Genomic DNA, 13,799 nt, shown 5'->3' with positions numbered 1-13,799 from the left:
AGTGCAGTGGCACGATCTTGGCTCACTGCTAGCTCTGCCTCCTGGGTTCACGCCATTCTCCTGCCTCAGCCTCTCCGAGTAGCTGGGACTACAGGCACCCGCCACCACGCCCGGCTAATTTGTTTTTGTATTTTTAGTAGAGACGGGGTTTCACCGTGGTCTTGATCTCCTGACCTCGTGATCCGCCCGCCTCAGCCTCCCAAAGTGCTGGGATTACAAGCGTGAGCCACCGCGCCCAGCCAAATGGCTGTTATTTTTAAAATGCAGTTAAACATTCTTTTATTACAAATTTCTTTTTTTTTTTTTTTTTTTTTGAGACAGAGTTGCTCTTGTTGCCCAGGTTGGAGTGCAGTGGCACTGTCTCGGCTCACCGCAACCTCTGCCTCCCAGGTTCAAGTGATTCTCCTGTCTCAGCCTCCCAGGTAGCCGGGATGACAAGCACATGCCACCGTGCCTGGCTAATTTTGTATTTTTTGTAGAGATGGAGTTTCACCATGTTGGCCAAGCTGATCTTGAACTCCTGACCTCAGGTGATCTGCCCACCTTGGCCTCCCAAAGTGCTGGGATTATAGGCGTGAGCCACTGTGCCTGGCCACAGGTTTCTTAAATCCCCTTTTTAAGGTGGTAGTGATTTTTCTGTGAATGATAGAATCTTGTAAATAAATTTAATAATTCTAAGGTGTTTTATATGTATTTGGATGGCTGCCAAATTATACATTAATAACAAGTAAATTTGTATTTCTTTGTTCTGGCTACCTTGCACAAACAATATTTTTGTATACGTAACTTTTATTTTATAATTTTTAAGGTGTTGATATATTTAAGGAGTGCAAATTGGGATACCCGGATTGCAGCAGGACAAGCTGTTGAAGCTATAGTGAAAAATGTACCTGAGTGGAATCCAGTGCCGAGAACCAGACAAGGTGCTTTTAAGTGGAGAAAGTAGTTTTAAGTAAAAACCTAACTGTAGAATTAATTATAATATGCATTTTGTATTTTAATAATTTCCGTTTTAAAGTCTTAATTTCCACGCTTTTAGGTACAGCTTTGTCAGGAAATGATAGTGAATAAGGTGATTTTTCACCATATTAAAAAAAAAAACTACTGGATATAGAAAATGTTTTCGTATACATTTTAAATTACAAATTCTATAGTATGCTTGATTTACAAGGGTTATTACTTCCCTTCAAGTAATTGACATTCTAAAAAAAAGAAGTTAAATCAGTACAATGTAAATATTTGAAAGTCTATTTTTTTCTTGTTGCTGGGAGAATAGTATAGGGTAGTTATCTTCTGCATTTAAGCACAATTATATATGGATATTTGGAATGTTAAGTCTTGTTTTTTATGTGCCCTTTTTTGGATTTCTTGTAGTGGGAAAAAATGTGTTCTGATTGCCTGTAATGACACTTAAAAACAAATTATATCTTTTGAAAAGCTGGAAAGTTGCCCATTTTAATTAAATCAAAATTTAATGGTACAACTAGATTCGTTTTCAACTGACTTTTATTTTATTTTTTTGAGACAGAGTCTCACTGTGTCACCCAGGCTGGAGTGCAGTGGCACAGTCTTGGCTCACTGCAGCTTCCGCCTCCTGGGTTCAAGCGATTCTCGTGCCTCAGCCTCCCAAGTAGCTGGGATTACAGGTGTGCACCACCATGTCCAGCTAATTTTGTATTTTTAGTAGAGATTGGGTTTTGCTTTGTTGGCCAGGCTCAGGGGGGCGGGGTTTGAATTTAGTCAAACTCAAGCATGATTTAGTCTCAAGCTGAGGCCCACCTCAGCCTCCAAAGTACTGGGATTACAGGCATGAGCCACTGTGCCCGGCCTCAACTCACTTTAATAACATCACTTTTATCATAAATCTTAGCTTGCCTGAAACTGTTGCTTTATATTTGCTGATACCTGTTATTTTGAGTTATTTTGTTAATTTGTCTTCTCTCATTAAATGAAATGTGTGACTAGAGAAGTTATAACTTGTTTTAGAAAAGAGCCTTTTCCTTTTCAGCTTGTTATCCCCACTTAGTTTGGTACGTAAAGATGGTACAACTTAGTTCCATTTTTCAAAGACTAAATTTTTTTTTAAAAAACTAGTATTAAGCTAGCATTAAATTTTTAACTAGCTTTAAAATTTTTAGTAAATGAATTTGCTTATCATCACTAGAAAACTTAAAATACTAATAGAAATTCCTTTTAAGTTAAGCAGTTATACTTTAGTTTACAGATGAATTTCATGCAGATGCCAGCTAAACAAACTATTAAGTCAGTAAGTAATTATATTTTAACATTTATAACGTATAGCTTTTTGAGGAAGGAATACAGAACATGTTATATATGTTTTTAGACCTCACGTGGATATATGATTTTAGCAAGTTACCAGGAGATTCTTATTTGCCCAGAGTATGGGAACTGAGTCCTGTTGAATGCATAGTTGCTTTGTGGCTCAGCCTGTTCCTCAGGTATGGGGAGGGATGATTCTTATTAGCCTTATTCATGAATACATTCTGTGAATATTTTTGTCTTCTAACTGAGCACTATAATAAACTCATGCTGTTACCTTGGTATTTTTAAACTCTAACAGTAAGTGGAGACAGCATGATATTTAACATATACATTTTAACATGGGAATGCATTTATATAAATAACATTTTGCTTTTGTGGTTGGACACAGTTACACGTATACTCACTAACATCTGATGGCCTGTGGAAAAGGAACCACCAACTTATTCACCGACAACTAAGAACTGATCAGAAACCCACAGTAGCTTTTCTACTTCCTCCACTTTTACTTTTCCCAAAATATTACTATCCGGGTACAGTGGCTCATGCCTGTAAATTCCAGCACTTTGGGAAGTTGAGGCAGGAGGATTACTTGAGCCCCAGAGTTTGAGACCAGCCTGGGGCAAGATGGTGAGACCCTTGTCTCTACAAAAATAAATAAAAAACACTTACTAGGCGTGGTTGTGTGCACCTGTAGTCCTAGCTACTCTGGAGGCTGAGGCAGAAGGAGTCCTTGATCCCAGGAGTTCGAGGATACAGTGAGCTGTGATTATGCCACTACACTCCGGCCTGGGCAACAGAGCAAGACCTCACTTCTTAAAAAAAAAAGTTTGTGTGTGTGTGTGTGTGTGTGTGTTGTGTGTAACCCATGCAACCCAAGTAATGATACGCTATTTTCTTTCATTCTGCACTTTGGCTATATGGTCAAATTAATATTTTTAAACCTCATGTAGAACCTACTTCCGAAAGTTCTATGGAAGATTCACCTACTACAGAGCGATTGAATTTTGACAGATTTGATATATGTAGATTGTTACAACATGGTGCATCACTCCTGGGATCTGCTGGTGCCGAATTTGAAGTCCAAGATGAAAAATCAGGTCTGTAGTGGTTCTGAGAAGAAAGTCTAAAATTTGTTTTTTCAAACTAATTTGTCACTTGGTTTGCTGTTCATTAGTCACACATAAACTAACGTGTCATGCAATGTAAATGAACTGAAGTTTGCAAGTGGCGGGGGATGCTATGAATGGGGAAGGTAACCCAGCAGTATTTGGTTTAAAGCTACAGTATGAGTATTTTTCCTCCTTTAAGTGAATATGTGCACCATTAGTTGATACATATTAATATTTCAGCAACAGTTTTATTATGTAGTATAGAAATTATAAAGTGTTCCCGAAGAGCCCCAGTTTAATATATTATAAAATCAGGATTAGTACAGATTGTGGTAATGTTTTCACAATTCTGGAAATTTGAGAGATTGATTGTTTTGTTTTTATCACATATTTCTGATATTATTGGGTTTACTCATGCTGGTGTCCAAAGCAAAAACTACGAGTGTAAAATAAGACTTGGATAGGTATTCACGCCTGTAATCCCAGCACTTTGAGAGGCCGAGGTGGGCGGATCACCTGAGGTCAGGAGTTCGAGAGCAGCCTAGCCAACATGGCGAAACCCTGTCTCTACTAAAAATACAAAAATTAGCCGGGCGTGGTGGCGAACGCCTGTAATGCCAGCTACCTGTGAGGCTGAGGCAGGAGAATTGCTTGAACTTGGGAGGCGGAGGTTGCAGTGAGCCGAGATCATGCCACTGCACTCCAGCCTGGGCAACAGAGGTAGACTCCGTCTCAAAATAAGAAGAAAAAAAGACCTGGATAGGTATTATCCTAATATTTTTACACTTACAGAATCTATCTGAATATAAAATAAATGTTTTGGCCATTCAAGATAATGGCCTGGAGTGGGGAAAAACCTTGATGTTTTAAATGGATTTTTGTAAGTAAATAAGTTGCCTTTTTGACTAAAAAACAAAACAATAACACTCTGTTGCTAATTAATCGTCATTTAGAGCCTTATTAATATAGTCACTTTTTTATCATAAAAAATGTCAAATACTCATCTTGTTTAGTATGGTTTCTATTAAAAAATCTAGTTATTTTTGCAGAGAATTAAGAGGATAATTTGCTTAAGTTTTGGAAAAGCATAGTTTTTCTAATAATGGAGGTAAAGCTCTTCAAAAGCTTTTCATTTATATCACTAAATAGTAAGTTTACTAACTTTACTAGTGTACTCATGGACGTTATCAGAGATCAAAATTATGTATGTTTCGGTTTTGCCGTATTCTGATTTCATAGATCTATGAAGAAGTCTAGGTAATTGTATTTCAAAGAAAAGCCCGGCTCAGGCGCGGTGGCTCACGCCGGTAATCCCAGCACTTTGGGAGGCCGAGGCGGGCGGATCACGAGGTCAGGAGATCGAGACCATGGTGAAACCCCGTCTCTACTAAAAATACAAAAAAAAAATTAGCCAGGCGTGGTGGCAGGCGCCTGTAGTCCCAGCTACTCAGAGAGGCTGAGGCAGGAGAATGGCGTGAACCCGGGAGGTGGAGCTTGCAGTGAGCCGAGATTGCGCCACTGCACTCCAGCCTGGGCGACAGAGCAAGACTCCATCTCAAAAAAAAAAAAAAAAAAAAAAAAAAAAGAAAATCCCGGCTCAGTGTGGTGGCTCACACCTGTAATCCCAGCACTTTGGGAGGACGAGACGGGCAGTTCACCTGAGATCGGGAGTTCAAGACCAGCCTGGCCAACATGGTGAAACCCTGTCTCTACTAAAAATATGAAAATTAGCTGGGTGTGGAGGCAGGTGCCTGTAATCCCAGCTACTCTGGAGGCTGAGACAGGAGAATGGCTTGAACCTGGGAGGTGGAGGTTGCAGTGAGCTGAGATCATGCCATTGCACTCCAGCCTGGGTGACGAGAGTGAAACTCTGTCTCAAAAAAAAAAAAAAAAAAAAAAAAAAGAAAAGTACTATAGGTGATTCTGATATGTAACCAGGATTGGGAACTGCAGTTTCTTGGGAGCTCAGTTTTTTAGTGCTAATAAGTCACAGCTTGCTGAACAGTGCTTGTTTAAAACCCCGTAGTTAAGTTTTCTTTAAATGTTGATCTGTGTTTGTCCCCTCATATGTATTAATGACACCATATATGATTAGTATACATACTGGTCTGGGTTTCCTTTGCAGCTGGTTGTGTAGATTATTTCCCTCAATAGGACTTCGCCTGGAATGAGAGGACCAGTTTTAGGCTCTGTGTAAGTGTATTGGGGTTGTGATCAAGCAGTCTTTTGGATGCCTAGTGTTTTTCCCTCCTGGGTAGACCAATCTTTAAAAAAATTTTCAAGCAGCTTTATTGAGATATAATTTATATGTTATACAATTCATCATTTAAAGTGTACAATTCAGTGGTTTTTAGTATACTTACAGGTATGTGTAGCTATCACCACAGTCAGTTTTAGAACACTTTCGTCACTTTAAGAAGAAACCCCATATCCTTAGCTATCACCCTTTTATCCTCTTACTTCCTTCCCTCCTCTTCCCAGCAACCACGAGTCTACTTTTGGTCTCTTTAGATTTGCTTATTCTCAGCATTTTATATTTGGTCACATACCACATAACAGCATTTAAGTCAGCAGCAGACTAGGACTGCATTTTTACTGTACCTTTTCTATGTTTAGATATATGAATACTTACCATCGTGTTACAGTTGCTACAGTATTTAGTAACATGCTATACAGGTTTGTAGCCTAGGAGCAACAGGCTATACCATACAGTGTAGCTGTGTTGTAGGCTGTCTGATCTAGGTTTGTGTAAGTACACTGTGATGTTGACACAACCACAAAATCACTGAATGATACATTTCTCGGAATGTACTCATCATTAAATGGCATGTGGCTGGTGAATGGAATCATACAATATGTGGTGTTTTGTGAGTGGCTTTTTTTACCTAAGAGAATATTTTCAAGGTTCATCTATATGACAGCGTATATCAGTACTTTTTTTTCTTTTCTAAATTTTATTACTGTTAAGGGATGTATCAGGTTTTTAAAATTGTGGTAAAATATATATAACAAAAAATTTACCATCCTTAACCATTTTTAAAACTTAAGTTTAGTAATGTTAAGTACAGTCACATTGTTGTGCAGCCAGTCTCCAGAAGTCTTCATCATGCAAAACTGAAACTACCTATTAAACGTCAAATCCCCATTTCCCCCTTTCCCCAGCCCCTGGCAACCACCATTCTTTCTGTCTCCATGAATTTGACTACTCTAGATGCCCCATGTAAGTGAGTCCTACAGTGTTTGTCTTCTTGTGATGGGCTTATTTCACTTAACATGATGTCCTCAAGGTTCATCTGTGTTGTAGTATGGGACAGAATTTCCTTTCTTTTTAAGGCTGAATAATAGTCCATTGTATGTATATAAATTTTATCCATTCATCCGTCAGTGGACACAGGCTTATTCCACATTTTGACTGTTGTGAATAATGCTACTGTGAACATGGATGTACAAATACCTGTTTGAGTTACTGCTTTCAGTTCTTTGGGGTATGTACCCAGAAGTAAATTGCTGGATCAGATGGTCATTCTATTTTTAATTTTTTGAGGAGCTGCATTCAATTTTCCCTAACAGCTGCATCATTTTACATTTCTACCAACAGTACACAAGGGTTCCAATTTCTCTACATCCTTGCCAACTCTTATTTTCTGTTTTTTGATATTGCCATCCTAATGGATATGTTGTGGTAGTATTTCATTTTATGGCCAAATAATATTCCATTGTATGAATACCACAATTTGTAAAAGCCTTTCATTAGTTAATGGACATTTGGGTTGTTTCTACCTTTTATCTGTTTTGAAAAATACTGCTGGGAGGCCGAGGCGGGTGATCACCTGAGGTCAGGAGTTTGAGACCAGCCTGACCAACATGGAGAAACCCCGTTTCTACTAAAAATACAAAAATTAGCCAGGCGTGGTGACGCATGCCTGTAATCCCAGCTACTCGAGAGGCTGAGGCAGGAGAATCGCTTGAACCCAGGAGGCAGAGGTTGCAGTGACCCGAGATCACTCCATTGCACTTCAGCCTGGGCAACAAGAGCGAAACTCCGTCTAAAAAAAAGAGAAAGAAAGAAAGGGAAGGGAAGGGAGGGGAGGGGAGGGCAAGGGGAGGGGAGGGGAGGGGAGGATACTGCTGTAAAAATTCATGTACAAGTTTTTGTTTGGACATACGTTTTAATTTCCCTCAGGTAGATACCTATGAGTGGAATTACTGCCTCATATGGTAACTATATTTTACCATTTGAGAAACTGCCAGAGTTTTCCAAAGTGGCTCTGCTATTTTACATTGGATTTCTCAACGTCTTTTTGTGACAGTTGTTATTATCTGATGTTTTGATTATAGCCATACTAATGATGTGAAGTGATATCTCATTGTGATTTTGATTTGCATTTCCCTGATGTCCAATAACGTTGAACTTCATTTCATGTATTGACCATTTGTATACCTTCTTTAGAGAAATGTCAATTCATATAAGTTGCACGTTTTTCATTGGGTTATTTGCCGTTTTTATGAGTTGTAGGAGTATATGTTCTCAATACAGGCTTCTTACCAGATATGTGATTTACACGTTTCCTTTTTTCTTTTTTTTTTTTTTTTTTTGAGACAGAGTGTCACTCCATCACCCAGGCTGGAGTGCAGTGGTGTGATCTCTGCTCACTGCAACCTCCACCTCCTGAGTTCAAATGATTCTCCTGCCTCGGCTCCTTCCCGCAGTAGCTGGGATTACTGGCACCTGCCCCCACACCCAGCTAATTTTTAAATTTTTAGTAGATATGGGGTTTCACTATCTTGGCTAGGCTGGTCTCGAACTCCTGACCTCAGGTGATCCACCGGCCTTGGCTTCCCAAAGTGTTGGGATTACAGGCATAAGCCATCACGCCCAGCCTGATTTACACATATTTTCTACTGCTCTATAGGTTATCTTTTCATTTCCTCTGTGGTAAGAAGCATAAAAGTTTTTAATTTTTATGAAGTCCAGTTTTTTTTTGTATTGTTTTGTTTGTTTCTCAAGTTTTTGGTATTATATGTAAGAAACTTGCCAAATTCAAGCTCATTTACCTCTGTTTTCTTCTGAGAGTTTTATAGCTTTAGTTTTTAGTTCTTTTATCGATTTTGAGTTATTTTTTGTATATGTTTTGAGGTTAAGAGTCCAACTTCATTCTTTTGCATGTGGCTATCCTGTTGTCTCAACACTGTTTGTAGAAAATACTGTTCTCTTTCCCATTGAATTGCTCTGGAACCCTTGTCAAACATAAGTTGACTGACACATAGGTTTATATTGCTCTGGAACCCTTGTCAAAAATCAGTTGACCGACACATAGGTTTATTTCAGGACTCTTAATTCTATTCCATTGATGTCTGTTCTTAAGCAAGTACCACATTGTCTTAATTATTGTTGCATTGTAGTAAGTTCTGAAATCAAGATGCATGAGCCTCCAACTTTGTTCCTGTTTTTCAAGATTGTTTTGGTTATTCTGAGTCTCTTGCATTTCCATATGAATTTTAGGACCAGTCTGTCAATATTTACAAAAAAAAAAAAAAAAAAGCCAGCTGGGATTTTGGTAGCAATTGTGTTGAATCTGTGTATACATTTGGGAAATATTAGTGTTTTAACAATATTCACTCTTATGATGCATGAACATTTTCATTTATTTTCTAATTTTTTTCATTTTACACTTTATAGAGTACAAGTTGCTATCGTAAATAGAATTGTTTTCTTAATTTCATATTTGGGCTTTTGTTTCTTTATATCTTTTTTTCTCTTTGTTCTTTAGATTGGGTACTTCGTATTGCTTTATCTTTTTTTAATTATACTTGAAGTTCTAGGGTACATGTGCACAATGTGCAGGTTTGTCACATATGTATACATGTGCCGTGTTGGTTTGCTGCACCCATTAACTCGTTATTTACATTAAGTATTTCTCCTAATGCTATCCCTCCCCCATCCCCCCACCACACGACAGGCCACGGTGTGTGATGTTCCTCACCCCGTGTCTAAGTGTTCTCATTGTTCAATTCCCACCTATGAGTGAGAACAGTATTGCTTTATCTTTAAGTTCACTTGCATTTTGTCCTATTATCTTCCATTAAGCTGTTAAGTTTATCCAGTGGTTTAAAGTTTTTTTTTTTCAGATACTGTATTTTTCAGTTTTAGAACTATTTATTTATTTAGATAAGAGGATCTCACTCTGTTGTCCAGGCTAGAGTTCAGTGATATGATCGTAGCTCACTGCACCCTTGAACTCCTGGGCTCAAGCAGTCCTCCCATCTTGCTAGGACCACAGGCACGTGCCACCACGCCTGGCTAATCTTTTATTTTTTTTTCTGTAGAGATGGGGGTCTTGCTGTGTTACCCAGGCTGGTCCCAAATTCCTGGCCTCAAGTGATTCTCCCACCTCGGCCTCCCAAAGTGCTGGGATTACAGGTGTGAGCCACTATGCCTGCCCCAGAACTTCTTTTTTATTTTAAAAAAAAAGGTTATATCAGCATATTTTGCATATTATTTAATTCACCCTTTTAAAGTGTACAATTCTATATATTTAAAAAATTTTTTGTACAGATGGGATTTTGCCATGTTGCCCAGGCTGGTCTTGAACTCCTGGGCTAAAGCAATCCTCCTGCCTTGGCCTCCCAGACTGTTGGGATTACAGATGTGAGCCACTGTACCCAGCCTGGTTCTTTTTTATAGTTTCTGATTCTCTACCAAGGTATCCTATCTTTCATTCATTGTGACAGTATCTTCTTTTACATTGAGCGTTGTTATATTAGTTGCTTATGAATCTTGCATTCTGGCTGGGTGCAGTAACTCAGGCCTGTAATCCCAGCACTTTGGGAGGCTGAAGTGGGAGGATGTCTTGAGCCCAGGAGTTTGAGACCAACCTGGGCAATCTAGAGAGACCCCACCTCCACAAAAAGTAAAAAATTAGCTGAGTGTAGTGGTGCATGCCTGTGGTCCCAGCTACTCAGGAGGCTGAGGTGGGAGAATTGCTTGAGTCAAGGAGGACAAGGCTCCAGTGAGCTGTCATCATGCTACTGCACTCCAGCCTGAGCAGCAGAGCAAGAGCTTGTCTCAAAAAACAAACAGAAACCCTAAAACCTTTTAATTCTAACATCTGAGACATCTCAGAGTTGGTCTCCATTAATTGTCTTTCTTTTGAAAATGGGTTACATTTTCTTTGCTTTGCTTTTAATTTTGTCAGTTATCCTGCACATTACGAACGTTATGTGGTGTAGACCAGATTCTGTTATATTCTTCCAAAGATTGTTTTGCTTGTTTTTGCTTGCTTGCTTTAGCAGACATTTACTTGGGTGGAACTCAAAATTTCAAACTCATTCTTCTTTGCTCTGGGCAGTAGCTTAAATCTCAATTTTAGCTTTTTAGATTTTAGCTTTTTAGATTTTAGCTTTAGCTGCATTGTTTGGAGTCTGCTCTGGGCATGCATAGTTCAGAGGTCAACCAGACATTTGGGCTGAGTTTACAGAGAATTTTGGCCCTCTTCTCTCTGACTCTCTCTTTTTGGGGGTTTTCCCTTTCTAACTTCCTGGGATTGTAATGGCCCTTAACTCTCTTCTCATTCTTCAAGTCAAGCCAGAAAGACTGTGGGTTTTGGCCAGGTGCAATGGCTCACGCTTGTAATCCCAGCGCTTTGGTAGGCCAAGGCAGGAGAACTGCTTGAGGCCAGGAGTTCAAAACCAGCCTGGGCAAACACAGTAAACCCCATCTCTAAAATTAAAAATTAAAAAAAAATTAGCCAGGAATGGTGACACATGCATATAGTCCTAGCTACTCAGAAGGCTGAGGCAGGAGGACTCCGTAAGTCCAGGAGTTTGAGGCTGCAGTGAGCTATGATTATACCTACTGCACTTCAGCGTGGGTATCAGAGTGAGAGACCTTGTCCTTTGTAGGGGAAAAAAAAAGAAGACTAGGTTTTTAATTCAAATTTTAGCTGCCGTGTATTTCATGGACTGGCTCTATCTTCAAGCTAAAAGCTACAAAAAGGGGAAACTTTTTTTTTTTTTGTAGCTTTTAGCTTTTAGTGCTATTCCCATCTTTTTAAGTACTGACAATTCTCCAAAGTAAATGCCTTTTTTTTTTTTTTTTTTTTTTTCCTGGTGCCTTTAGGTAGTTTGTTTTTTCTGTTTTGGCCAGAGTTTGTTAGGTGCAGAGGGTTAGTCCAGTAGGAACTAACTCAGCCATTATTAGAAGCAGATCGTTATTGTTTTTAAAATATCAATTTTTTTTCAATACGGTATAACTGTCTTTTACAGCTTAGCTGTTTTAAGGGCAAATTTTTATTTTTAAATACCCTTTGGTATGTTCTGTTTTGTCTGTTTTGCACCGAAGGATTGAGGGTTTTACTTGAGACATTTAAAAACCTGTCTATTTTTATTCTCTTTGTTATTTGGGATATTAGGGCTGTATCAGCTCAGAATACATAAAAGCTACACTTGGAATAAGCATTTGTTTGTTGAGCCCTTTTACTGTTGAACAAAAATCTAGATTTTTTTTAGCCCAGTGACAGCTTTCATAGGAGGTACCGGTGTAGCTATAAAATAAAATTGATTTGTTTCCATGGAGATGAATTTTTTTTTTTTTTTTTTTTTTTGAGACAGGGTCTCACTCTGTTTCCCAGGCTGGACTGCAGTGTTTTGATCACAGCTCACTGCAGCCTTGACCTTCTGGGCTGAAGCAAGAGGCTTGGAGTAGCTGGGACTGTAGGTGTGCACCATCATGACCTGCTAATTATTTTTTATAGAGATGGGGTCTCCCTACGTTATCCAGACTGGTCTCAAACTCCTGGGCTCAAGTGATCCTCCCACCTTGGCCACCCAAGGTGCTGGGATTACAGGTGTGAGCCACTGCACCTGGCCCAGGAATGAATCTTATTATTTTATATATATTTACTAATCAACAGTTGGGGAACGCGGGAATCTCAGTGAAAACTCCCAGAATGTTTTGTTAACTAGAACACTATTTTCCAATGTGATTAGGTAGCAGAGTTTATGAGATGTTCAGAGATGATCATGAATGAATATGGTTGGTTTTATTGGCAGAAGGGATGCTTTAATAGTGTATTTTTTTATTTTGGTAGAGTTCGATGTGCACATATTAGAAAACTTCTTAACTGGTTTGGAGAAAACGTATTTCTTTTCTGTTGAAAGGTGAAGTGGATCCCAAAGAGAGGATAGCACGCCAACGAAAATTATTACAGAAGAAACTTGGCCTTAATATGGGAGAAGCAATTGGAATGAGTACTGAAGAACTTTTCAATGATGAGGATTTGGATTATACCCCAGCTTCAGCATCCTTTGTTAACAAACAACCTGTAGGTAAAACGTTTGGTTATTTGATTGCAAGTAATAATACAAAGGGTTTGCTTCATTTTGCTTATGTAATTATAGTTTAAGAAAATGTTATACTTAGCTGTGTTCATTGCTGCTTAGTGCCACCATAATTTAGCATCTTTTTTAACTAGATTTCTGATGACAGATTCTATAGAGAACCTCCTCCCAGACACTGGACTGTTAAGTTGTAGTAGACCTTTTAGGAACTACTGGTATTGAAAGATTCTAATTGCTCCATTTGCTCTTTTTGATATGTTCTTTGACGTAGGGAAAAGTCATTTTTTGAGAGAGTGAGAGATAGTAAGGGCTATTATAGTCAGATATGATAGTAGAAGTGTTTAGTGTTATGATTTATTCTTTTTTTTTAAGTGAGAAATAAGACTTGCAAACAACCAAAAAAGGGTATATAATATGAAGTAAAAGGAAGTTTTTTTTGCCAACAGGACACAGACATTTCCATGCCCCATAGACCACCATTTTCAAGTTACTTGTGCATCATTTCTGAAACTTCTGTGTACAAGTGCATGTGTGTGTTTGTGTGTGTGTGTATATATGTGTGTGTGTGTGTGTGTGTGTATTCCTTTTAAGCCATGTTTGCCTTTTCTCACTTCATACAGCTTAATGTATCAGTATATTCAGATTGACCACATTCTTTTTGGACAGCTTCATGCTGCTTTGTTTTGTGGCTGTACCATAATTTCACTCTTTTCTTCCTCTTCCTCTATTCCAGTTCCCAGTGGATACATTTGTGCTTCTTAATTTTTTTTATGCCACAGACTCTTTTGAAGCTCTGGTAAAAGCTGTGGCTCTCTCTTTAGAAAAATGCACATATAATGAGATATTACATCTCAAGCGGTTCAGTACTCTTTTACCTGACCCCCAGTATTCTTTTAGGGGTCCACGGGCTGCATTAAAAATTCCTGCTTTGCAGTTACGAATCTCCTGTCTTGTCATTCCCTTGGTCATTTCCTTTGCTTCAGTGGAGAATGGTTCTATTTGCCTTTATACGAATGGCACTTCAAACCATTAGAATTTGTAAAGTGTATTTTTTAGGGTTGGGGGTGT

The 13,799-nt window shown here is 38.7% G+C and overlaps 1 protein-coding gene across 6 annotated transcripts in view; it reads left to right on the top strand.

Moving 5' to 3' along the window:
- Positions 1–13,799, top strand: part of BTAF1 (B-TFIID TATA-box binding protein associated factor 1) — a 107,914-nt gene that overhangs the window by 16,608 nt on the left and 77,507 nt on the right. For 3 of the 6 annotated variants that reach the window (XM_055255666.2, XM_055255677.2, XM_063629774.1), the window contains exons 3-5: positions 809–923; positions 3,234–3,380; positions 12,552–12,715. In XM_055255666.2, the coding sequence (XP_055111641.1) occupies positions 809–923; positions 3,234–3,380; positions 12,552–12,715 (426 nt within the window). Of the gene's footprint in view, positions 1–808; positions 924–3,233; positions 3,381–12,551; positions 12,720–13,799 lie in introns of those variants that run through there. The other 3 variants (XM_063629770.1, XM_055255686.2, XM_055255699.2) reach the window with 3 other exon arrangements.

This window comes from Symphalangus syndactylus, chromosome 2, assembly GCF_028878055.3.
Source record: "Symphalangus syndactylus isolate Jambi chromosome 2, NHGRI_mSymSyn1-v2.1_pri, whole genome shotgun sequence".
Taxonomy (NCBI): Eukaryota; Metazoa; Chordata; class Mammalia; order Primates; family Hylobatidae; genus Symphalangus; species Symphalangus syndactylus.
The sequence above is the reverse complement of the archived record's forward strand: the minus strand, read 5'-3'. Positions and strand labels throughout refer to the sequence as shown.